The sequence below is a fragment of the Oncorhynchus mykiss genome, chromosome 8, assembly GCF_013265735.2.
Source record: "Oncorhynchus mykiss isolate Arlee chromosome 8, USDA_OmykA_1.1, whole genome shotgun sequence".
NCBI classification, from domain to species: domain Eukaryota; kingdom Metazoa; phylum Chordata; class Actinopteri; order Salmoniformes; family Salmonidae; genus Oncorhynchus; species Oncorhynchus mykiss.
The window spans coordinates 792,501-819,387 of record NC_048572.1 but is presented as its reverse complement, the minus strand read 5'-3'; the positions used below and the strand labels follow the sequence as shown (position 1 = coordinate 819,387).

The window sequence follows — 26,887 nt, the reverse complement described above, 5'->3', positions numbered from 1 at the left end:
TTTCTGACATCTGGTTTTTTTTTTGGAAAATCATGATTTTAGTTTTTTGGAAATTTACTGCCAGCGCCCAATTATGGCAATATTGCTCCAGAATATTAATGTTTTGTTGAAGACCTTCTTTGGTTGGTGATAGAAGTACCAAGTCATCAGCATATAGCAGGTATTTCACCTCTGTGTCAAATAGTGTGAGTCCTGGGGCTGGAGATTGGTCCAACATGTCTGCTAATTCATTGATATAAATGTTGAAAAGATTTGGACTCAAATTGCAGCCTTGTCTCACACCTCGACATTGTGAAAAAAATTCTGTTCTTTGGTTTTTGATTTTTATTGCACACTTGTTTTCTGTGTACATACATTTTATTAAGTCATACACCTTACCACCAAGCCCACTTTGTAAAATTTTGTAGAATAGCCCTTCGTGCCAAATCGAATCAAATGCTTTTTTAAAGTCAATAAAGCAAGCAAAGATTTTGCCCTCTTTTTTTTGGTGGACGTGTTTATTAATTAGTGTGTGTAAGGTGTATATATGGTCAGTAGTGCGATGGTTAGGGAGAAAGCCAATTTGACATTTACTTATTACATTTTTTTCTTGAAGAAAGGTTTGAATTCTTGAATATATATATATATATATATATATATATATATATACATATACATATACGCGCACACACACACACACACATACCATTACATATAGTAATTATTATAATACCAGTGTCAATACATTTAGATATATTTGTAAACAAATTAATAAGAATTGAATAAGATTGCATTGTACTTATTTTATGTGCAATCTGCAACCCTGTGTGTTTGTATGTGTGTGTGTGTGCGTGCCCGTGTGTGAATTAATGGGACTATCTAGCTCAGTAGTCTGCATATTAGTTGCAGTAGTTGGCGCACCTCTCAGGAAAACATGGCTCCCTGTAGAGGAATGGCTGTGCAACCACTACACCACTTCACAACAGGAAAACCTGGCTCTCTGTAGAGGAAAGGATGTGCAACCACTTCACAACAGGAAAACCTGGCTCCCTGTAGAGGAATGGCTGTGCAACCACTACACCACTTCACAACAGGAAAACCTGGCTCCCTGTAGAGGAAAGGATGTGCAACCACTTCACAACAGGAAAACCTGGCTCCCTGTAGAGGAAAGGCTGTGCAACTACTACACCACTTCACAACAGGAAAACCTGGCTCCCTGTAGAGGAATGGCTGTGCAACCACTACACCACTTCAAAACAGGAAAACCTGGCTCCTTGTAGAGGAAAGGCTGTGCAACCACTATACCACTTCACAACAGGAAAACCTGGCTCCCTGTAGAGGAAAGGTTGCACAGCCTTTCCTCTACAGAGAGACAGGTTTTCCTGTTGTGCAGTGGTGTAGTGGTTGCACAGCCTTTCCTCTACAGGGAGCCATGTTTTCCTGTTGTGAAGTGGTTGCACAGCCTTTCCTCTACAGGGAGCCAGGTTTTCCTGTTGTGCAGTGGTGAAGTGGTTGCACAGCCTTTCCTCTACAGGGAGCCATGTTTTCCTGTTGTGAAGTGGTTGCACAGCCTTTCCTCTACAGGGAGCCAGGTTTTCCTGTTGTGCAGAGGAAAGGCTTTTCAAGTCTTGCGCAACTCTCAACAGTGTTACCCTGTTCCTAGATGGCCGTACTTCTTCATTGCACAAAGGAATAACCTCAACCAAATTCCAAAGACTGGTGACATCCAGTGGAAGCGGTAGGAACTGCAAAAAAGTGCCTAAGAAATACCGTTTTGAAAAGCCAGTGAACAGACAGAGACCTCAAAAAAAAAATCTGAATGGTTTGTCCTCGGGGTTTTGCCTGCTACATAAGTTCTGTTATACTCGCATACATGATTCAAACAGTTTTAGAAACTTCAGAGTGTTTTCTATCAAAATCTACTAATAATATGCATATCTTATATTCTTTGCATGAGTAGCAGGAAGTTGAAATTGGGCATGCTATTTATCCAAAAGTGAAAATCTGCCCCCTATACCTTAAGAAGTTAAAACCTTTCTGGCTCAGGGGTCCCGCTAGCGACCCACCTCAACAACATCCGGTGAAATTGCAGAGCGCCAAATTCAAAATAAAAAAACAATATTAAACCTTCATGATAATACATGTCATACATGAATCGGTAGCTTAGAATCAAACCGCATCGTCGGATTTCAGAAAGGCTTTACGGCGAAAGCACAGCGTTCGATTATCTGAGGTCAGTGCCCACAACAGCATATTATCCAAACAAGCGTCACAAAATCCCAAATAGCAATAAAATAAGTCACTTACCTTTGAAGACCTTCCTCTGATCGCAATCACAAGAGTCCCAGGAACACAATGAACGGTCGTTTTGTTCGATAAATTCCTTCTTTATATCCCAAATAGTCCGTTTAGTCATTGAGTTCAGTAATCCACCCATTCAGAATGCAGACATAGGAGTTCCAGAAGTTACCTGTAAAGTTTGTCCAAACAAATCAAACGTTTCTAATTTATTATTCTAATATCTAAATAATCGATAATATTTCATACGGAGCAAACTATTCTCAATAGGAAAGGAAAAGAACGCAGCGCGAGCCCTCGGTCACACGCGCAATGGGACTTCCTGAGGATAAACAACTCTTCCTCGTTAGTTTTTCAGAATACAAGCCTGAAACCATGTATAAAGACTGTTGACATCTAGCGGAAGCCATAGGAACTGCAATTTGGGAGGCGGAAGTCTTTGGTTTCAATAGCTTAAGCTTGGAATTGGCTGGCAGGTCAACAGAAAACAAAATGTGTCCTCAGGTTTTCACCTGCCAAATCAGTTCTGTTATACTCACATAATTTTAACAGTTTTAGAAACTTTAGAGTGTTTTCTATCCAATACTGCAATGCATATTCATATCCTAGCTTCTGGGCCTGAGTAACAGGCAGTTTACTTTGGACACCTCAGTCATCCAAAATTCTGAATATTGCCCCCTATCCCTAACAAGTTTTAAGTTAATTTGTGGAATTTATTTTCTTCTTAATGCGTTTGACACTAAGTTTTGTTGTGACAAGGTAGGGGTGGTATACAGAAGATCGCCCTATTTGGTAAAAGACCAAGTCCATATTATTTCAAGAACAGCTCAAATAAGCAAAGAGAAATGACAGTCCATCATTACTTTAAGACATGAAGGTCAGTCAATACGGAAAATTTCTAGAACTTTGAATGTTTCTTCAAGTACAGTCGCAAAAACCATCAAGCGCTATGATGAAACTGGCTCTCATCAGGACCACCACAGGAAAGGAAGACCCAGAGTTACCTCTGCTGCAGAGGATAAGTTCATTACAGTTACCAGCCTCAGAAATTTCATCCCAAATAAATGCTTCACAGAGTTCAAGTAACAGACACATCTCAACATCAACTGTTCAGAGGAGACTGTGTGAATCAGGCCTTCAATGGTTGAATTGCTGCAAAGAAACCACTACTAAAGACACCAATAATAAGAAGAGACTTGCTTTGGCCAAGAAACACAAGCAATGGACAATCCCAATCACCCAACACACACCTCCAGACTGTGTAAGGGCTATTTGACCAAGAAGGAGAGTGATGGAGTGATGCATCAGATTACCTAGCCTCCACAATTACCCGACCTCAACCCAAATTGAGATGGTTTGGGATGAATCAGACCGCAGAGTGAAGGAAAAGCAGCCAACAAGTCCCATAGTGATATGAGTGATTGGGAGTCCTGTAGGGAGATTAGTGATTGGGAGTCCCGCAGGGAGCTGAGTGATTGGGAGTCCCGCAGGGAGCTGAGTGATTGGGAGTCCCGCAGGGAGCTGAGTGATTGGGAGTCCCGCAGGGAGCTGAGTGATTGGGAGTCCCGCAGGGAGCTGAGTGATTGGGAGTCCCGCAGGGAGATGAGTGATTGGGAGTCCCGCAGGGAAATTAGTGATTGGGAGTCCCGCAGGGAAATTAGTGATTGGGAGTCCCGCAGGGAAATTAGTGATTGGGAGTCCCGCAGGGAGCTGAGTGATTGGGAGTCCCGCAGGGAGCTGAGTGATTGGGAGTCCCGCAGGGAGCTGAGTAATGGGGCCCATTGGCGCCCAGCCCTGACATCTCCACTGCACCGCGTGCGTAAACAACCCTCCAGCGGCCGTGTCCTCAAAAATGCAGTTCTGCAAATGCAAAGAGCAAACTAGTCACCGATCGGCAAAATTCTCAGTTTTGAATCTAATATAGTTGACCTAAGTGATTGTGTAGATCCGATTACAAAAGTTTGGGGGGAGGGGGGGGGTTGGATCACTGCTGGTTCAGCCAGTCATTTGCATAACAACAGAATGCAGCATGTGACTGAAGAAAGAAGTGACAACCAGTTTACTAGTTACAGCATCACTGCGCGCTCTGGTAAGGCAGCATGTCAGTTACAGCAGCGCGTCCCCTGAACGATAACATAGAGATAACAGGTGAGAAGCCTGACCACGGAGACGAGGTGAGAAGCCTGAACACGGAGACGAGGTGAGAAGGTGAGAAGCCTGACCACGGAGACGAGGTGAGAAGCCTGACCACGGAGACGTGGTGAGAAGCCTGACCACGGAGACGTGGTGAGAAGCCTGACCACGGAGACGAGGTGAGAAGCCTGACCACGGAGACGAGGTGAGAAGCCTGACCACGGAGACGAGGTGAGAAGCCTGACCACGGAGACGAGGTGAGAAGCCTGACCACGGAGACGAGGTGAGAAGGTGAGAAGCCTGACCACGGAGACGAGGTGAGAAGCCTGACCACGGAGACGGGGTGAGAAGCCTGACCACGGAGACGGGGTGAGAAGCCTGACCACGGAGACGGGGTGAGAAGCCTGACCACGGAGACGGGGTGAGAAGCCTGACCACGGAGACGTGGTGAGAAGCCTGACCACGGAGACGAGGTGAGAAGCCTGACCACGGAGACGAGGTGAGAAGCCTGACCACGGAGACGAGGTGAGAAGGTGATGAAGCATACTTATTGAGCTATAACCGAAAAAATGGCATTTGGAAAGTTTGAGGTGAGGGAGACAGTATGGTGGAGCAATTATTAGCATTGTTAAGTATCTTGCTAGCTGGATCGAATCCTCTGTTAGCTAGCCAGAGAAATGTTGAGCAACATTAGCGAACTCATCTGATCAAATAATTGAGTTTATGTTGTGAAAATTAGCTTGTTAATCAAGTCAGACAGCTAACGTTCCTTGCCGGTGTTGTGCCGAAAAGCTTCCCCCTGCCAGAATCCCCCCCCCCCCCCTTCGCGTAAATGCACACGCACTCAATTCTTCATTGCTGCGACTTGCTTGCTAGTTGGGATTTCTGATCACGTTAGGCTGCGTTTCATTTGATTTTTAATGTCGGTTTGATCGCGGGAAGGCACTAGTAATGTCTGCAGTTTTTGGGTTGGCTATTTGTTTCAAGTGTATTAGTCTATAAATAAACCTCTCTGACAAAATTCGTCATCTCTCCCATGTCTTATTCGACTAGTAGTTGTTCTGAAATGATTATTGCTTGCCTACATTTTACTCCCTCATCTATGTTTGGTTGCCTATCCTGACGTCTTCCTCATTATTGTCCACCTCGCCACAGAAATGGCACAGTTGGCTCAGGTCATCTAGCAAAACATAATGTCAAGTGGTCTATACATCTTTACATGTATTTTTCAGAGCGAACAGAGAACAAGGGAAAAGTAGCAGAATTATTTAAATAAATGTGTTTTAGTGGCCATCTAGTCAGAAGTTGGATCAAAGATAACCTTGAAAGATCCATATACATGTTGTTTTTATCCACAATTATATTAAATTAGAAATTGAACATACCCGTGTTTGGGAGGAGAGTGACTGCTATTTATTTTCTCATGATGTTAACATCTTTGTCCGTATTTGAAAAGACAATCGACTCCCCAGCAAACTGGGGAAAAAGATTTGATGGGCATTTCAGTTTCCCCAACAGAATGTTACCCTTAAGATTCTAATTCACAGGAACACAACGACACAGCTATAATATAATTTGACAGTTCTGTTTTGCCTTTCAGTCAGTATACTTTCAGTAGGTTAATTGTACATGACTTATACTCTCATACTTACTTTCAAGGCAAAGACCCCACAAGAAGTAACATCTTGTCGACATGGGTGAGGAAGGGTACCACACGCCCATCTGGCGATATTGCACTCCTTCTCTCTCAAGAATGATCTGAACATCTATGTTAATATAAGTACATAATTTGGAATTACTTTATTGATTTCAATATAGAGATACATAAATATAGCATTTCAAAGACTTTATTGATTTCATTGTATTAAAAAAAATATTAAAAGCAGTTTATCTTGTCACCCCCTGGCATCTTTTTACCTTTCTGGAACTTTCCCCCATTGGGTTGAGGAACAGAGTCTTACTGCCCCATTGGGTCGAGGAACAGAGCCTTACTGCCCCATTGGGTCGAGGAACAGAGCCTTACTGCCCCATTGGGTCGAGGAACAGAGCCTTACTGCCCCATTGGGTTCAGGAACAGGGCCTTACTGCCCCATTGGGTCGAGGAACAGGGCCTTACTGCCCCATTGGGTCGAGGAACAGGGCCTTACTGCCCCATTGGGTCGAGGAACAGAGCCTTACTCCCCCATTGGGTTGAGGAACAGAGCCTTACTCCCCCATTGGGTCGAGGAACAGAGCCTTACTGCCCCATTGGGTCGAGGAACAGAGCCTTACTGCACCATTGGGTCGAGGAACAGAGCCTTACTCCCCCATTGGGTTGAGGAACAGAGCCTTACTGCCCCATTGGGTTCAGGAACAGGGCCTTACTGCCCCATTGGGTCGAGGAACAGAGCCTTTACTCCCCCATTGGGTTGAGGAACAGAGCCTTTACTCCCCCATTGGGTTGAGGAACAGAGCCTTTACTCCCCCATTGGGTTGAGGAACAGGGCCTTACTCCCCCATTGGGTTGAGGAACAGAGCCTTACTCCCCCATTGGGTTGAGGAACAGAGCCTTACTCCCCCATTGGGTTGAGGAACAGAGCCTTACTCCCCCATTGGGTTGAGGAACAGAGCCTTACTCCCCCATTGGGTTGAGGAACAGAGCCTTTACTCCCCCATTGGGTTGAGGAACAGAGCCTTACTCCCCCATTGGGTTGAGGAACAGAGCCTTACTGCCCCATTGGGTTCAGGAACAGGGCCTTACTGCCCCATTGGGTCGAGGAACAGAGCCTTTACTCCCCCATTGGGTTGAGGAACAGGGCCTTACTCCCCCATTGGGTTGAGGAACAGAGCCTTACTACCCCATTGGGTCGAGGAACAGAGCCTTACTCCCCCATTGGGTTGAGGAACAGAGCCTTACTCCCCCATTGGGTTGAGGAACAGAGCCTTACTCCCCCATTGGGTTGAGGAACAGAGCCTTACTCCCCCACTGGGTTGAGGAACAGAGCCTTACTCCCCCATTGGGTTGAGGAACAGGGCCTTACTCCCCCATTGGGTTGAGGAACAGAGCCTTACTGCCCCATTGGGTCGAGGAACAGAGCCTTACTCCCCCATTGGGTTGAGGAACAGAGCCTTACTCCCCCATTGGGTTGAGGAACAGAGCCTTACTCCCCCATTGGGTTGAGGAACAGAGCCTTACTCCCCCATTGGGTTGAGGAACAGAGCCTTACTACCCCATTGGGTCGAGGAACAGAGCCTTACTCCCCCATTGGGTTGAGGAACAGGGCCTTACTGCCACATTACATACAAATAAAAACATGGAGGACCACACATTCTCCCGCCATTTCGCTTTTTATGAATCCAAAAGTTAGCTTAGAAAGTGGTCTTCTTTGTATAAATGTTTATAAATGAGGCCCCTGGTCAGTAATTGGGGAGTCCAGTGGATTTGATGGTCCTTTATAGCTTTTTCTAATCCATTAAACATCTCGTGAATTTGGCGTTGTTCTACATTTGTGTCAATTTGAACGGTGTTGTAGAGTATTTTCAAATGGGTTGTCCATATGTCAATATTTTGTATCGCTAATTCCTCGTTTAGATTTTGTTTTTCTCCCAATTTTGCCAAAAGTTGTTTGTGTTTATGGCCTCCTCAATTAGTGTCAGCTGCTTGCTGTTGTACTGTTGTACTGTTGTGCTGTTGTACTGTTGTGCTGTTGTACTGTTGTACTGTTGTACTGTTGTGCTGTTGTACTGTTGTGCTGTTGTGCTGTTGTGCTGTTGTACTGTTGTACTGTTGTGCTGTTGTACTGTTGTACTGTTGTGCTGTTGTACTGTTGTGCTGTTGTACTGTTGTACTGTTGTACTGTTGTACTGTTGTGCTGTTGTGCTGTTGTACTGTTGTGCTGTTGTGCTGTTGTGCTGTTGTACTGTTGTGCTGTTGTACTGTTGTACTGTTGTACTGTTGTACTGTTGTGCTGTTGTACTGTTGTACTGTTGTGCTGTTGTGCTGTTGTACTGTTGTACTGTTGTGCTGTTGTGCTGTTGTGCTGTTGTGCTGTTGTGCTGTTGTACTGTTGTACTGTAGTGCTGTCGTGCTGTCGTGCTGTCGTGCTGTTGTACTGTTGTGCTGTTGTGCTGTTGTGCTGTTGTACTGTTGTACTGTTGTGCTGTTGTACTGTTGTGCTGTTGTACTGTTGTACTGTTGTGCTGTTGTGCTGTTGTACTGTTGTACTGTTGTGCTGTTGTGCTGTTGTACTGTGCTTTTCTTTGCTCTCAGTGTTTATAGAGTTTTAAAGTCTCACAGTAATGAGTCTCTCTCTCTCTCTGTCTCAGCTCTCTCTCTCTCTCTCTCTCTGTCTCAGCTCTCTCTCTCTCTGTCTCAGCTCTCTCTCTCTCTGTCTCAGCTCTCTCTCTCTGTCTCAGCTCTCTCTCTCTCTGTCTCAGCTCTCTCTCTCTCTGTCTCAGCTCTCTCTCTCTCTGTCTCAGCTCTCTCTCTCTGTCTCAGCTCTCTCTCTCTCTGTCTCAGCTCTCTCTCTCTCTGTCTCAGCTCTCTCTCTCTCTCTCTCTCTGTCTCAGCTCTCTCTCTCTCTGTCTCAGCTCTCTCTCTCTCTCGCAGCTCTCTCTCTCTCTGTCTCAGCTCTCTCTCTCTCTGTCTCAGCTCTCTCTCTCTCTCTGTCTCAGCTCTCTCTCTCTCTGTCTCAGCTCTCCCTCAGCTGTTTCTCTCTCTGTCTCAGCTGTTTCTGTCTCAGCTCTCTCTCTCTGCCTCAGCTCTCTCTGCCTCAGCTCTCTCTCTGCTCTCTCTCGCTCAGCTCTCTCTCGCTCAGCTCTTCCTGTCTCTGTCTCTGTCTCAGCTCTTTCAGTCTCAGCTCTCCCTGTCTCAGCTCTCCCTGTCTCAGCTCTCCCTGTCTCAGCTCTCTCTCTCTTAGCTCTATCTTGCTCTGTCTCAGCTCTCTCTCGCTCAGCTCTCTCTCTCTCTCTCTCTCTCCGCTCTCTGTCTCAGCTCTTTCTGTCTCTGTCTCAGCTCTCTCTCACTCTCTCAGCTCTCTCCCACTCTCTCTCTTAGCTCTTTCTCGCTCTCTCTCCCGCTCTCTCTCAGCTCTCTCCTGCTCTCTCTCAGCTCTCTTTCTCTCTTGCTCTCTCTCGGTTTCAGCTCTCTCTCTCGGCCTCTCTTAGCTCTCTCTCTCTGCCTCTGTCTCAGCTCTGTCTCAGAGAGGAAAGGAGGGGGAGGGAGGATAGAGTAGAGTAAAGGAGATATCCGATATCTGCTTCACTGATTTCTGCTCTCGTAAAAGCCTGGGTTTTCTGCACGTTAACACTAGAAGCTTATTACCTAAAATGGATCAATTGAGCGTTTGGGTTCCCAACTCCAATCCAGATGTGTTGGTCATTACTGAGACGTGATTAAGGAAGAGTGTTTTGAATACTGATGTTAACCTTTCTGGTTATAACCTTTTTCAGCAAGACAGATCCTCCAAAGGTGGCCCCTTACACCTGAATGTGTCTTGCTCAGTGACCTAAACTGGGACATGCTTAAACCACCTGACCAAGTCCTAAAGCAATGGGACTCTCTAAATATTTCTCAGATTATTACCAATCCCACAAGGTATGACTCCAAACACCCAGAAAAGGCTGCTCTCCTCAATGTTATTCTCACAAAATAATCCTGATGGTGTCAGTCTGGTATTTTCTGTAATGACCTTATTATCAACCTGTTTGACCTGTTTTACAGCCTGTGTTTGGCTACTAAGTGAAACGACTTGTCCTGATTTGTCATAGAAGCTTGCTAAAAAACTTTAATGAGCAAACAAGCCTTCATGACTTCATGAAAATGGTATAGAATCAGCGTGATCCCCTCTGTCGAAGACGCTTGGACCTTCTTTTTTGATATTGTCAGTGGTATTGTTAACAAACACGCCCCCACAAAGAAAATGAGATTTCAATTCAGGTTCAGTCCCTGGTTCGACTGTAATCTTGCAGAGTTACTCCACCTCAATAATTACATTTGGCAAAAGGCTCGACCCACGCATACTCAGGCTGACTGGCTCTTGTTCAGGCAGCCAAAGTTAGTTACTTTAAGGAGCAGTTTTCTCTCTGTTGGTCTAACCCCAAGAAGTTCTTGAAAACAATTAAAGACCTGTAGAAATAAACCCTCCTCCTCACAGCTGCCCATTTCCTTTAAAGTTGATGATGTGGTTGTTACTGACAAGAAGCACATGGCTGAGCTCTTTAATCACCACTTCATTAAGTCGGGATTAGTATTTGACTCAGCCACGCCTCCTTGCCCGTCCAACATTTCCTCATCTCCTACCCCTTCTAATGTGAGTAGCCCAAATGCTCCTCCCTATTTTTCTCCTGCTCTGCTACAACGTTTCTTCCTGCAGACTGTCACTGAGTCCGAGGTGCTGAAGGAGACCCTTTTCTTCTTTAAAACCTCTTGAAACTAGGGGGCACTATTTTCATTTTTGGAAAAATAATGAAAAATAATGTTCCCAAAGATGCTAGAATATGCATATAATTGACAGATTAGGATAGAATACACTCTAAAGTTTCCAAAACTGTAAAAATATTGTCTGTGAGTATAACAGAACTGATATTGCAGGCGAAACCCTGAGAAAAATCCAATCAGGAAGTGACTCATGTTTTAAAAGATTTGCATTCCGATGCGTCCCTATTGAGCAGTGAATGGGCTATCAACCAGATTCATTTTTCTACGTATTCCCCAAGGTGTCTACGGCATTTTGACGTAGTTTCATGCCTTTATGTTGAAGAATGAGCGTAAACGACTACATTGCGTAAGTGTCCGGCTGAGGGCTCTCAGAGTAATTATTGCGTAATAGACAGAGTTAGCTATTTTTCCTCCCGGTCTTCCCATATTATCGAATAGATATTTGAAAAACACCTTGAGGATTGATTATAAACAACGTTTGCCATGTTTCTGTCGATATTATGGAGCTAATTTTGAATATTTTTCGGCGTTGTCGTGACCTCAATTTCCGGTCGAATTCTCAGCCATGCGTGAAGAACTAACGTAGTTATTTCGGCTACAAAAATTATATTTTTGGAAAAAAGTAACATTTGCTATCTAACTGGGAGTCTCGTGAGTGAAAACATCCGAAGTTCATCAAAGGTAAACAATTTAATTTGATTTCTTTTCTGATTTTCGTGACCAGGTTGTCTGCTGCTAGCTAGGCATAATGCTATGCTAGGCTATCGATAAACTTACACAAATGCTTGTCTTGCTTTGGCTGTAAGCATAGTTTCAAAATCTGAGATGACAGGGGGATTAACAAAAGGCTAAACTGTGTTTCAATATATTTCACTTGTGATTTCATGAATATGAATATTTTCTAGTAATATTTTTTGTCCGTTGCGTTATGCTAATTAGTGTCAGTTGATGACAATTCTCCCGGATCATCATCTCAGATTTTAACATCAGCTAAAGACGTGTACAGTTTAAGTCGGAAGTTTACAAACACTTAGGCTGGAGTCATTAAAACTCGTTTTTCAACCACTTGTTAACAAATTTCTTGTTAACAATCTATAGTTTTGGCAAATCAGTTAGGACACCACTTTGTACATGACACAAGTCATTTTTCCAACAATTGTTTCCAGACAGATTATTCCACTTATAATTCACTGTATCACAATTCCAGTGGGTCAGAAGTTTACATAAACTAAGTTGACTGTGCCTTTAAACAGATTGGAAAATTCCAGAAAATTATGTCATAGCTTTAGAAGCGCCTGATAGACTAATTGACATCATTTGAGTCAATTGGAGGTGTACCTGTGGATGTATTTCAAGGCCTACCTTCAAACTCCGTGCCTCTTTGTTTGACATCATGGGAAAATCAAAAGAAATCTGCCAAGACCTCAGAAAAATAATTATAGACCTCTGCAAGTCTGGTTCATCCTTGAGAGCAATTTCCAAATGCCTGAAGGTACCACGTTCATCTGTACCAGTAATAGTATGCAAGTATAAATACCATAGGACCACGCAGCCGTCATACCGCTCAGGAAGAAGGCAAGTTCTGTCTCCTAGAGATGAACATACTTTGGTGCGAAAAGTGCAAATCAATCACAGAACAACAGGAAAAGACCTTGTGAAGATGCTGGAGGAAACAGGTACAAAATTATCTATATCCACAGTAAAATTAGTCCTATATCGACATAACCTGAAAGGCCACTCAGCAAGGAAGAAGCAACTGCTCCAAACTGCCATAAAAAAGCCAGACTACCGTTTGCAACTGCACATGGGGACAAAGATCAGACTTTTTTTGAGAAATGTCCTCTGGTCTGATGAAACAAAAATTGAACTGTTTGGCCATAATGACCATCGTTATGTTTGGAGGAAAAAGGGGGAGGCTTGCAAGCCGGAGAACACCATCCCAATCGTGAAGCACGGGGGTGGCAGCATAATGTTGTGGGGGTGCTTTGCTGCAGGAGGCACTGGTGCACTTCACAAAATGGATGGCATCACGTGGAAAGAAAATGTGGATAAATTGAAGCAACAGCTCAAGACATCCATCAGGAAGTTAAAGCTTAGTTGCAAATGGTTCTTCCAAATGGACAAATACCCCAAGCATACTTCCAAAGTTGTGGCAAAATGGCTTAAGTACAACAAAGTCAAGGTATTGAAGTGGCCATCGCAACACCTCAATCCTATAGAACATTTGTGGGCAGAACTGAAAAACCGTGTGCGTGCAAGGAGGCCTACAAACCTGACTCGGTTACACCAGCTCTGTCAGGAGGAATGGGCCAGAATTCACCCAATTTATTATGGGACGCTTGTGGAAGGCTACCCAAAATGTTTGACTCAAGTTAAACAATTTAAAGGCAATTCTACCAAATACTATTTGAGTGTATGTAAACTTCTTACCCACTGGGAATGTGATGAAAGAAATGAAAGCTGAAAAAAATCAATCTCTCAACTATTATTCTGACATTTCACATTCTTAAAATAAAGTGGTGATCCTAACTGACCTGAGACAGGGACTTTTTACTAGGGTATTAAATGTCAGGAATGGTCAAATACTGAGTTTAAATATATTTGGCTAAGGTGTATGTAAACTTCCTCCTTCAACTATATATGACAAATACAATTTGATTTGATGGAATGTTATAAACAGACTTCTAAGGGGGGGGGGGGGGGGTTTATGGAATTCACCTTTGAACTAAAAGCACTGGGTCAGCAGATCACAGAGGCCTTCTCTTTAGAGCTAACAAAAGCAGATCTAAGAGTGGAGTTCAAACGAATGTGTACAAGATGACAACTGACAAAACCTTTGGTTTATAGAGACAACAGAGAGGATGGGAGGTATTACCTGAGAGGGTCGGTTCCTAGATGATTTGGGTCCATTATCCCTGTAGACCAGCTTTTGTTTCCAAAAAGTGTGAATTAAAGTTTTACCAACAGAGCGGCAGTAGTATTTAAGCCAGATATGAAGTGCTAAGAGGCTGCTGTAGCCGCGACCCAGCAGCGGCACGGGGCCAGAGATAATTGGCTGCTTCTCAGATCTGGTCAGGGTGTTGATTAGCTCTAGAAAATCCTGTTTCATCATCTCTGACCCTTTTTTTGATGGCATTTGACCCCACATGCACTACGACAGCAGCAGCCCTTGGCTGATGATGTAGGACGGACGGAAGAAATCCTGTGATATCCTTCATCGAAGTCCCCCCCCCCCCCCCCCCCCCGGAAGCACAGGGTAGAGGATGAAGGAGCAGGAACCTCTGGAAGCAGGTGGGTGAAACTGTTGGTCAACAGGATGGGATCACCCAAAGTAATTTCAGACCCATTCACCAAAGACCACTGCCTTGTGCTGGGCTTACGGTGTGTGTCATACCGCCACTGGGTGGCAGGATCAGTAGCTGCTCTTAAAGCGTCCTTGCACCTATCCTCCTAGTATAGGTGCAGCTCCCACATGGGATGAAGCCTATTGGGAGTAGGGTACACTACTTTGGTCTAAGCCTATTGGGAGTAGGGTACACTACTTTGGTCTAAGCCTATAGGGAGTAGGGTGCACTACTTTGGTCTAAGCCTATAGGGAGTAGGGTGCACTACTTTGGTCTAAGCCTATAGGGAGTAGGGTGCACTACTTTGGTCTAAGCCTATTGGGAGTAGGGTGCACTACTTTGGTCTAAGCCTATTGGGAGTAGGGTACACTACTTTGGTCTAAGCCTATAGGGAGTAGGATGCACTACTTTGGTCTAAGCCTATAGGGAGTAGGGTGCCATTGGGGACCCATCTGATCCCCTCAACAATAATGTAAAACTCACTTTACCTAATAATTCAAAAATAAATACACAAATTGGCTTCATATGAACCATTACTAATTGATTATATAGTATGAAAGATTCTTCTGATATATTCATTTTCTACTCCCCCTACCCTCTGTCCCTCCTCCCCTTCCCCACTCCCTCCCTCTCTCCCCGTCCTCCCCTCTCTCTCCCCGTCATCCCCTCCCCTCTCTCCCCTTCCTCCCCTCTCTCCCCGTCCCTCTCTCTCCCCGTCCTCCCCTCTCTCCCCGTCCTCCTCTCTCTCCCCGTCCCTCTCTCTCCCCGTCCTCCCCTCTCTCCCTGTCCTCCTCTCTCTCCCCGTCCCTCTCTCTCCCCGTCCCTCTCTCTCCCCGTCCTCCCCTCTCTCCCCGTCCTCCCCTCTTTCCCCATCCCTCTCTCTCCCTCCCTCCTGTCTCTATAGATGCAGTCAGCATGTGGAACATCAGTCCAGAGGAGAGGCTGAAACATGATAAACAGTTTAACTCTCTGACACCTGTCCTGGGATACATATCGGGTGAGTCTCCAAATCACATACCTGACTTGACCGTGTATCTAACAGGTCCAGGTGTGTGTGTGTATCTAACAGGTGTGTATCTAACAGGTGTGTGTGTGTATCTAACAGGTGTGTGTGTATCTAACAGGTGTGTGTGTATCTAACAGGTGTGTGTGTGTATCTAACAGGTGTGTGTGTATCTAACAGGTGTGTGTGTATCTAACAGGTGTGTGTGTTTGTATCTAACAGATGTGTGTGTGTGTGTGTGTGTGTGTGTGTATAACAGGTGTGTATCTAACAGGTGTATCTAACAGGTGTCTGTGTTTGTATCTAACAGATGTGTGTGTATGTGTATCTAACAGGTGTGTGTGTATATAACAGGTGTGTGTGTGTGTGTGTGTGTGTGTGTGTGTCTAACAGATGTGTGTGTGTATAACAGGTGTGTATCTAACAAGTGTGTGTGTATCTAACAGGTGTGTGTGTGCGTATATGTTTATGAGTGTGTATCTAACAAGTGTGTGTGTGTGTGTGTATCCAACAAGTGTGTGTGTGTGTGTGTATCCAACAAGTGTGTGTGTGTGTGTGTGTGTATCCAACAAGTGTGTGTGTGTGTGTGTATCTAACAGGTGTGTGTGTGTGTGTGTGTGTGTGTATTTAACAGGTGTGTGAGTATCTAACAGGTGTGCGTGTGTGTGTGTATCTAACAGGTGTGTGTGTGTGTATCTAACAGGTGTGTGTGTGTGTGTGTATCTAACAGGTGTGTGTGTGTGTGTATCTAACAGGTGTGTGTGTGTGTGTATCTAACAGGTGTGTGTGTGTATCTAACAGGTGTGTGTGTATCTAACAGGTGTGTGTGTATCTAACAGGTGTGCGTGTGTGTATCTAACAGGTGTGTGTGTGTGTGTGTGTGTGTGTATCTAACAGGTGTGTGTGTTTCTAACAGGTGTGTGTGTTTCTAACAGGTGTGTGTGTATCTAACAGGTGTGTGTTTGTGTGTGTGTATCTAATAGGTGTGTGTGTATCTAACAGGTGTGTGTGTATCTAACAGGTGTGTGTGTATCTAACAGGTGTGTGTGTGTGTCTTATAGGCGTGTGTGTGTGTGTCTAACAGGTGTGTGTGCGTGTGTGTGTCTTATAGGCGTGTGTGTGTGTCTAACAGGTGTGTGTTGTGTTGTGTAGGTGAACAGGCGAGTCAGTTCTTCCTCCAGTCTGGTCTTCCTCCTTCAGTCCTGGCTGAGATCTGGTGAGAAAACACACACCCCGGCCCCCCCTGGGTGGAACCCCCCCCCCCACCCCCCCTGGGTGGAAACACACCCCGGCCCCCCCCTCTTGGTGGAAACACACCTCGGCCCCCGCCCCTGGGTGGAAACACACCCAACCCCCCCCCCCCCCCCCCCCCCCCCTGGGTGGAAACACACCCCGGCCCCCCCTAGGTGGAAACACACCCCGGCCCCCCCTAGGTGGAAACACTGTCTTGTCGTTAGAGTGGTGCTGTGTGTCCTGTCATTAGAGCGGTGCTGTGTGTCTTGTTGTTAGAGCGGTCCTGTTGTTAGAGTGGTGCTGTGTGTCCTGTTGTTAGAGTGGTGCTGTGTGTCCTGTCATTAGAGCGGTGCTATGTGTCCTGTCATTAGAGTGGTGCTGTGTGTCCTGTTGTTAGAGTGGTGCTGTGTGTCCTGTCATTAGAGCGGTGCTATGTGTCCTGTCATTAGAGCGGTGCTGTCATTAGAGTGGTGCTGTGTGTCCTGTCATTAGAGCGGTGCTGTGTGTCCTGTCATTAGAGTGGTGCTGTGTGTCCTGTTGTTAGAGCGGTGCTGTGTGTCCTGTCGTTAGAGTGGTGCTGTGTGTCCTGTTGTTAGAGTGGTGCTGTGTGTCCTGTCATTAGAGCGGTGCTATGTGTCCTGTCATTAGAGCGGTGCTGTCATTAGAGCGGTGCTGTGTGTCCTGTCGTTAGAGTGGTGCTGTGTGTCCTGTCATTAGAGTGGTGCTGTGTGTCCTGTCATTAGAGCGGTGCTGTCATTAGAGCGGTGCTGTCATTAGAGCGGTGCTGTGTGTCCTGTTGTTAGAGTAGTGCTGTGTGTCCTGTCATTAGAGCGGTGCTGTGTGTCCTGTCATTAGAGCGGTGCTGTGTGTCCTGTTGTTAGAGTGGTGCTGTGTGCCCTGTCATTAGAGTGGTGCTGTGTGTCCTGTCATTAGAGCGGTGCTGTGTGTCCTGTCATTAGAGTGGTGCTGTGTGTCCTGTCATTAGAGCGGTGCTGTGTGTCCTGTCATTAGAGCGGTGCTGTGTGTCCTGTTGTTAGTGGTGCTGTGTGTCCTGTCGTTAGAGCGGTCCTGTCATTAGAGTGGTGCTGTGTGTCCTGTCATTAGAGTGGTGCTGTGTGTCCTGTCATTAGAGCGGTGCTGTCATTAGAGTGGCACTGTGTGTCCTGTCATTAGAGCGGTGCTATGTGTCCTGTCATTAGAGCGGTGCTGTGTGTCCTGTCATTAGAGCGGTGCTGTCATTAGAGCGGTACTGTGTGTCCTGTCATTAGAGCGGTGCTGTGTGTCCTGTCAGTAGAGCGGTGCTGTGTCCTGTTGTTAGAGGAGTGCCATGTGTCCTGTCATTAGAGTGGTGCTGTGTGTCCTGTCATTAGAGTGGTGCTGTGTGTCCTGTCATTAGAGTGGTGCTGTGTGTCCTGTCATTGGAGTGGTGCTGTGTGTCCTGTCGTTAGAGCGGTCCTGTCATTAGAGCGGTGCTGTGTGTCCTGTCATTAGAGTGGTGCTGTGTGTTCTGTCATTAGAGCGGTGCTGTGTGTCCTGTCATTAGAGTGGTGCTGTGTGTCCCTACATTATAGCGGTGCTGTGTGTCCTGTCATTAGAGCGGTGCTGTGTGTCCTGTCATTATAGCGGTGCTGTGTGTCCTGTCATTAGAGTGGTGCTGTGTGTCCTGTCATTAGAGCGGTGCTGTGTGTCCTGTCATTAGAGTGGTGCTGTGTGTCCTGTCATTAGAGTGGTGCTGTGTGTCCTGTCATTAGAGTGGTGCTGTGTGTCCTGTCATTAGAGCGGTGCTGTGTGTCCTGTCATTAGAGTGGTGCTGTGTGTCCTGTCATTAGAGTGGTGCTGTGTGTCCTGTCATTAGAGCGGTGCTGTGTGTCCTGTTGTTAGAGTGGTGCTGTGTGTCCTGTCATTAGAGTGGTGCTGTGTGTCCTGTCATTAGAGCGGTGCTGTGTGTCCTGTCATTAGAGTGGTGCTGTGTGTCCTGTCATTAGAGCGGTGCTGTGTGTCCCTACATTATAGCGGTGCTGTGTGTCCTGTCATTAGAGCGGTGCTGTGTGTCCTGTCATTAGAGTGGTGCTGTGTGTCCTGTCATTAGAGTGGTGCTGTGTGTCCTGTCATTAGAGTCGTCCTGTCATTAGAGTGGTGCTGTGTGTCCTGTCATTAGAGTGGTGCTGTGTGTCCTGTCATTGAGAGTGGCGCTGTGTGTCCTGTCATTAGAGTGGTCCTGTGTGTCCTGTCATTAGAGCGGTGCTGTGTGTCCTGTCGTTAGAGTGGATCTATACTAAATCAGTGTTTTTCTAGGCTTTATAACGTCCCCCTCTTGCCCTCTATCTCTCCTCCTACTCTCTCTCACCTCCTCTCTCTCTCTTCTTTCTCTCCTCCCCTCCTCTCCCCCCAGGTCCCTAGCTGATATGGGTAGTGATGGGAGGATGGACCAACTAGAGTTCTCTATTGCCATGAAGCTGATTAAACTGAGGCTGCAGGGGCGGGGCCTTCCCCCCTCTCTACCAATCAGCATGAAGCAGCCACCCACTGCAACGCCCACCTCCATTATGAAGTCTTCAGCATTCTCCGGTAGGGCCAGACGGATGGTGACCTCAGTGGTCAGGGTCCGTATAAGCAGTCTCAGAGAAGGAATGTTGATCTAGGATCAGGTCATAGTCTCAGTAGGAGTGTTGATCTAGGATGAGGTCATAAAGAGTCTCGGTAGGAGTGGTGATCTAGGATCAGGTCATAGTCTCGGTAGGAGTGGTGATCTAGGATCAGGTCATAGTCTCAGGAGTCTTGATCTAGGATCAGGTCATAGTCTCAGGAGTGTTGATCTAGGATCAGGTCATCTCTCTTATTCATTAAGATGTAAAACTGATCCTCGATCACCACTCCTACTCTGAGATGTTTTGAGACAGTGGGATAATATCATTCTCTCTAACTCCACAGGTATGGGCTCGATGCCAAATCTGTTCGTCGGCATGCCCGTCCTGACCCCGATGCCCCTTAACCCCACCCTGACGTCTGTGCCCTCCCTGGTTCCCATGACGATGCCCCTGGCCAATGGCAACTCCAGCCTCCTCAACCCATCTCCATTTAGCACCACTCCAGGTAAATATAGTGCAAGATAATGCTTACCTACACAGGGCTTTGAAATGCACAATTTAAAAAGGGGAAGGGGATAAGGGTCGGTTTGGCATTTGGCAAAGGACATAGTAGTAAACATATCATTTTCTAGATCTGGGACTCGGCCACAAGTTATTCATTGTATCATACAGTGAAATGTGAAGGGGTTATGTATGGTTCAGTATAGTAGAGAGGGGTTATGTATGGTATTATACAGTCCAGTATAGTAGAGAGGGGTTAATTATGGTTCAGTATAGTAGAGAGGGGTTATGTATGGTGTTATACAGTCCAGTATAGTAGAGAGGGGTTATGTATGGCTCAGTATAGTAGAGAGGGGTTATGTATGGTGTTATACAGTCCAGTATAGTAGAGAGGGGTTATGTATGGTTCAGTATAGTAGAGAGGGGTTATGTATGGTGTTATACAGTCCAGTATAGTAGAGAGGGGTTATGTATGGCTCAGTATAGTAGAGAGGGGTTATGTATGGTGTTATACAGTCCAGTATAGTAGAGAGGGGTTATGTATGGTTCAGTATAGTAGAGAGGGGTTATGTATGGTGTTATACAGTCCAGTATAGTAGAGAGGGGTTATGTATGGTTCAGTATAGTAGAGAGGGGTTATGTATGGTCCAGTATAGTAGAGAGGGGTTATGTATGGTTCAGTATAGTAGAGAGGGGTTATGTATGGTCCAGTATAGTAGAGAGGGGTTATGTATGGTTCAGTATAGTAGAGAGGGGTTATGTATGGTCCAGTATAGTAGAGAGGGGTTATGTATGGTTCAGTATAGTAGAGAGGGGTTATGTATGGTTCAGTATAGTAGAGAGGGGTTATGTATGGTGTTATACAGTCCAGTATAGTAGAGAGGGGTTATGTATGGTTCAGTATAGTAGAGAGGGGTTATGTATGGCTCAGTATAGTAGAGAGGGGTAATGTATGGTGTTATACAGTCCAGTATAGTAGAGAGGGGTTATGTATGGTCCAGTATAGTAGAGAGGGGTTATGTATGGTTCAGTATAGTAGAGAGGGGTTATGTATGGTTCAGTATAGTAGAGAGGGGTTATGTATGGTGTTATACAGTCCAGTATAGTAGAGAGGGGTTATGTATGGTTCAGTATAGTAGAGAGGGGTTATGTATGGCTCAGTATAGTAGAGAGGGGTTATGTATGGTGTTATACAGTCCAGTATAGTAGAGAGGGGTTATGTATGGCTCAGTATAGTAGAGAGGGGTTATGTATGGTCCAGTATAGTAGAGAGGGGTTATGTATGGTGTTATACAGTTCAGTATAGTAGAGAGGGGTTATGTATGGTTCAGTATAGTAGAGAGGGGTTATGTATGGTCCAGTATAGTAGAGAGGGGTTATGTATGGTGTTATACAGTTCAGTATAGTAGAGAGGGGTTATGTATGGTTCAGTATAGTAGAGAGGGGTTATGTATGGTTCAGTATAGTAGAGAGGGGTTATGTATGGTGTTATACAGTCCAGTATAGTAGAGAGGGGTTATGTATGGTCCAGTATAGTAGAGAGGGGTTATGTATGGTGTTATACAGTCCAGTATAGTAGAGAGGGGTTATGTATGGTTCAGTATAGTAGAGAGGGGTTATGTATGGTGTTATACAGTCCAGTATAGTAGAGAGGGGTTATGTATGGTTCAGTATAGTAGAGAGGGGTTATGTATGGTGTTATACAGTCCAGTATAGTAGAGAGGGGTTATGTATGGTGTTATACAGTCCAGTATAGTAGAGAGGGGTTATGTATGGTTCAGTATAGTAGAGAGGGGTTATGTATGGTTCAGTATAGTAGAGAGGGGTTATGTATGGTGTTATACAGTCCAGTATAGTAGAGAGGGGTTATGCATGGTTCAGTATAGTAGAGAGGGGTTATGTATGGTGTTATACAGTCCAGTATAGTAGAGAGGGGTTATGTATGGTTCAGTATAGTAGAGAGGGGTTATGTATGGTGTTATACAGTTCAGTATAGTAGAGGGGTTATGTATGGTTCAGTATAGTAGAGAGGGGTTATGTATGGCTCAGTATAGTAGAGAGGGGTTATGTATGGTGTTATACAGTCCAGTATAGTAGAGAGGGGTTATGTATGGTCCAGTATAGTAGAGAGGGGTTATGTATGGTCCAGTATAGTAGAGAGGGGTTATGTATGGTGTTATACAGTCCAGTATAGTAGAGGGGTTAGGTATGGTGTTATACAGTCCAGTATAGTAGAGAGGGGTTATGTATGGTTCAGTATAGTAGAGAGGGGTTATGTATGGTCCAGTATAGTAGAGAGGGGTTATGTATGGTCCAGTATAGTAGAGAGGGGTTATATATGGTGTTATACAGTCCAGTATAGTCGAGAGGGGTTATGTATGGTCCAGTATAGTAGAGAGGGGTTATGTATGGTGTTATACAGTCCAGTATAGTAGAGAGGGGTTATGTATGGTTCAGTATAGTAGAGAGGGGTTATGTATGGTTCAGTATAGTAGAGAGTGGTTATGTATGGTGTTATACAGTCCAGTATAGTAGAGAGGGGTTATGTATGGCTCAGTATAGTAGAGAGGGGTTATGTATGGTGTTATACAGTCCAGTATAGTAGAGAGGGGTTATGTATGGTTCAGTATAGTAGAGAGGGGTTATGTATGGTGTTATACAGTTCAGTATAGTAGAGGGGTTATGTATGGTTCAGTATAGTAGAGAGGGGTTATGTATGGCTCAGTATAGTAGAGAGGGGTTATGTATGGTGTTATACAGTCCAGTATAGTAGAGAGGGGTTATATATGGTCCAGTATAGTAGAGAGGGGTTATGTATGGTCCAGTATAGTAGAGAGGGGTTATGTATGGTGTTATACAGTCCAGTATGGTAGAGGGGTTATGTATGGTGTTATACAGTCCAGAATAGTAGAGAGGGGTTATGTATGGTTCAGTATAGTAGAGAGGGGTTATGTATGGTCCAGTATAGTAGAGAGGGGTTATGTATGGTCCAGTATAGTAGAGAGGGGTTATGTATGGTGTTATACAGTCCAGTATAGTCTAGAGGGGTTATGTACGGTCCAGTATAGTAGAGAGGGGTTATGTATGGTGTTATACAGTCCAGTATAGTAGAGAGGGGTTATGTATGGTTCAGTATAGTAGAGAGGGGTTATGTATGGTTCAGTATAGTAGAGAGGGGTTATGTATGGTGTTATACAGTCCAGTATAGTAGAGAGGGGTTATGTATGGTTCAGTATAGTAGAGAGGGGTTATATATGGTTCAGTATAGTAGAGAGGGGTTATGTATGGTCCAGTATAGTAGAGAGGGGTTATGTATGGTTCAGTATAGTAGAGAGGGGTTATGTATGGTCCAGTATAGTAGAGAGGGGTTATGTATGGTTCAGTATAGTAGAGAGGGGTTATGTATGGTCCAGTATAGTAGAGAGGGGTTATGTATGGTTCAGTATAGTAGAGAGGGGTTATGTATGGTTCAGTATAGTAGAGAGGGGTTATGTATGGTGTTATACAGTCCAGTATAGTAGTGAGGGGTTATGTATGGCCCAGTATAGTAGAGAGGGGTTATGTATGGTGTTATACAGTCCAGTATAGTAGAGAGGGGTTATGTATGGCTCAGTATAGTAGAGAGGTGTTATGTATGGTCCAGTATAGTAGAGAGGGGTTATGTATGGTGTTATACAGTTCAGTATAGTAGAGAGGGGTTATGTATGGTGTTATACAGTTCAGTATAGTAGAGAGGGGTTATGTATGGTTCAGTATAGTAGAGAGGGGTTATGTATGGTTCAGTATAGTAGAGAGGGGTTATGTATGGTGTTATACAATTCAGTATAGTAGAGAGGGGTTATGTATGGTGTTATACAGTCCAGTATAGTAGAGAGGGGTTATGTATGGTCCAGTATAGTAGAGAGGGGTTATGTATGGTTCAGTATAGTAGAGAGGGGTTATGTATGGTGTTATACAGTCCAGTATAGTAGAGAGGGGTTATGTATGGTTCAGTATAGTAGAGAGGGGTTATGTATGGTCCAGTATAGTAGAGAGGGGTTATGTATGGTCCAGTATAGTAGAGAGGGGTTATGTATGGTCCAGTATAGTAGAGAGGGGTTATATATGGTGTTATACAGTCCAGTATAGTCGAGAGGGGTTATGTATGGTCCAGTATAGTAGAGAGGGGTTATGTATGGTGTTATACAGTCCACTATAGTAGAGAGGGGTTATGTATGGTCCAGTATAGTAGAGAGGGGTTATGTATGGTCCAGTATAGTAGAGAGGGGTTATGTATGGTGTTATACAGTTCAGTATAGTAGAGAGGGGTTATGTATGGTTCAGTATAGTAGAGGGGTTATGTATGGTCCAGTATAGTAGAGAGGGGTTATGTATGGTGTTATACAGTCCAGTATAGTAGAGAGGGGTTATGTATGGTGTTATACAGTCCAGTATAGTAGAGGGGTTATGTATGGTCCAGTATAGTAGAGAGGGGTTATGTATGGTTCAGTATAGTAGAGAGGGGTTATGTATGGTATTATACAGTCCAGTATAGTAGAGGGGTTATGTATGGTCCAGTATAGTAGAGAGGGGTTATGTATGGTGTTATACAGTCCAGTATAGTAGAGAGGGGTTATGTATGGCTCAGTATAGTACAGAGGGGTTATGTATGGTCCAGTATAGTAGAGAGGGGTTATGTATGGTGTTATACAGTCCAGTATAGTCGAGAGGGGTTATGTATGGTCCAGTATAGTAGAGAGGGGTTATGTATGGTGTTATACAGTCCAGTATAGTAGAGAGGGGTTATGTATGGTTCAGTATAGTAGAGAGGGGTTATGTATGGTCCAGTATAGTAGAGAGGGGTTATGTATGGTGTTATACAGTCCAGTATAGTCGAGAGGGGTTATGTATGGTCCAGTATAGTAGAGAGGGGTTATGTATGGTGTTATACAGTCCAGTATAGTAGAGAGGGGTTATGTATGGTTCAGTATAGTAGAGAGGGGTTATGTATGGTCCAGTATAGTAGAGAGGGGTTATGTATGGTTCAGTATAGTAGAGAGGGGTTATGTATGGTGTTATACAGTCCAGTATAGTAGAGAGGGGTTATGTATGGTTCAGTATAGTAGAGAGGGGTTATGTATGGTCCAGTATAGTAGAGAGGGGTTATGTATGGTCCAGTATAGTAGAGGGGTTATATATGGTGTTATACAGTCCAGTATAGTCGAGAGGGGTTATGTATGGTCCAGTATAGTAGAGAGGGGTTATGTATGGTGTTATACAGTCCAGTATAGTAGAGAGGGGTTATGTATGGTCCAGTATAGTAGAGAGGGGTTATGTATGGTGTTATACAGTCCAGTATAGTCGAGAGGGGTTATGTATGGTCCAGTATAGTAGAGAGGGGTTATTTATGGTGTTATACAGTCCAGTATAGTAGAGAGGGGTTATGTATGGTTCAGTATAGTAGAGAGAGGTTATGTATGGTCCAGTATAGTAGAGAGGGGTTATGTATGGTTCAGTATAGTAGAGAGGGGTTATGTATGGTTCAGTATAGTAGAGAGGGGTTATGTATGGTCCAGTATAGTAGAGAGGGGTTATGTATGGTGTTATACAGTCCAGTATAGTAGAGAGGGGTTATGTATGGTTCAGTATAGTAGAGAGGGGTTATGTATGGTGTTATACAGTCCTGTATAGTACAGAGGGGTTGTGTATGGTGTTATACAGTCCAGTATAGTAGAGAGGGGTTATGTATGGTTCAGTATAGTAGAGAGGGGTTATGTATGGTTCAGTATAGTAGAGAGGGGTTATGTATGGTGTTATACAGTCCAGTATAGTAGAGAGGGGTTATGTATGGTTCAGTATAGTAGAGAGGGGTTATGTATGGTGTTATACAGTCCAGTATAGTAGAGAGGGGTTATGTATGGTGTTATACAGTCCAGTATAGTAGAGAGGGGTTATGTATGGTCCAGTATAGTAGAGAGGGGTTATGTATGGTTCAGTATAGTAGAGAGGGGTTATGTATGGTGTTATACAGTTCAGTATAGTAGAGAGGGGTTATGTATGGTGTTATACAGTCCAGTATAGTAGAGAGGGGTTATGTATGGTTCAGTATAGTAGAGAGGGGTTATGTATGGTGTTATACAGTCCAGTATAGTAGAGAGGGGTTATGTATGGTGTTATACAGTCCAGTATAGTAGAGAGGGGTTATGTATGGCTCAGTATAGTAGAGAGGGGTTATGTATGGTGTTATACAGTCCAGTATAGTAGAGAGGGGTTATGTACTGTTCAGTATAGTAGAGAGGGGTTATGTATGGTGTTATACAGTCCAGTATAGTAGAGAGGGGTTATGTATGGTTCAGTATAGTAGAGAGGGGTTATGTATGGTTCAGTATAGTAGAGAGGGGTTATGTATGGTGTTATACAGTCCAGTATAGTAGAGAGGGGTTATGTATGGCTCAGTATAGTAGAGAGGGGTTATGTATGGTTCAGTATAGTAGAGAGGGGTTATGTATGGCTCAGTATAGTAGAGGGGTTATGTATGGTTCAGTATAGTAGAGAGGGGTTATGTATGGTGTTATACAGTCCAGTATAGTAGAGAGGGGTTATGTATGGCTCAGTATAGTAGAGAGGGGTTATGTATGGTGTTATACAGTCCAGTATAGTAGAGAGGGGTTATGTATGGTTCAGTATAGTAGAGAGGGGTTATGTATGGTGTTATACAGTCCAGTATAGTAGAGAGGGGTTATGTATGGTCCAGTATAGTAGAGGGGTTATGTATGGTGTTATACAGTCCAGTATAGTAGAGAGGGGTTATGTATGGCTCAGTATAGTAGAGAGGGGTTATGTATGGTTCAGTATAGTAGAGAGGGGTTATGTATGGTGTTATACAGTCCAGTATAGTAGAGAGGGGTTATGTATGGCTCAGTATAGTAGAGAGGGGTTATGTATGGTCCAGTATAGAAGAGAGGGTTTATGTACTGTTCAGTATAGTAGAGAGGGGTTATGTATGGTGTTATACAGTCCAGTATAGTAGAGAGGGGTTATGTATGGTTCAGTATAGTAGAGAGGGGTTATGTATGGTTCAGTATAGTAGAGAGGGGTTATGTATGGTGTTATACAGTCCAGTATAGTAGAGAGGGGTTATGTATGGCTCAGTATAGTAGAGAGGGGTTATGTATGGTTCAGTATAGTAGAGAGGGGTTATGTATGGCTCAGTATAGTAGAGAGGGGTTATGTATGGTTCAGTATAGTAGAGAGGGGTTATGTATGGTGTTATACAGTCCAGTATAATAGAGAGGGGTTATGTATGGCTCAGTATAGTAGAAAGGGGTTATGTATGGTGTTATACAGTCCAGTATAGTAGAGAGGGGTTATGTATGGTTCAGTATAGTAGAGAGGGGTTATGTATGGTGTT

At 44.5% G+C, this 26,887-nt stretch overlaps 1 protein-coding gene across 1 annotated transcript in view; it reads left to right on the top strand.

Moving 5' to 3' along the window:
- Window positions 1-26,887, top strand: part of LOC110513701 (intersectin-2-like) — a 113,054-nt gene that overhangs the window by 13,700 nt on the left and 72,467 nt on the right. The window contains exons 3-7 of the mRNA XM_036986810.1: window positions 13,989-14,119; window positions 15,077-15,169; window positions 16,328-16,391; window positions 18,801-18,976; window positions 19,340-19,501. Coding sequence (XP_036842705.1) covers window positions 14,092-14,119; window positions 15,077-15,169; window positions 16,328-16,391; window positions 18,801-18,976; window positions 19,340-19,501 — 523 coding nt within the window. The 5' untranslated portion in view covers window positions 13,989-14,091. The remainder of the gene's footprint in view (window positions 1-13,988; window positions 14,120-15,076; window positions 15,170-16,327; window positions 16,392-18,800; window positions 18,977-19,339; window positions 19,502-26,887) is intronic.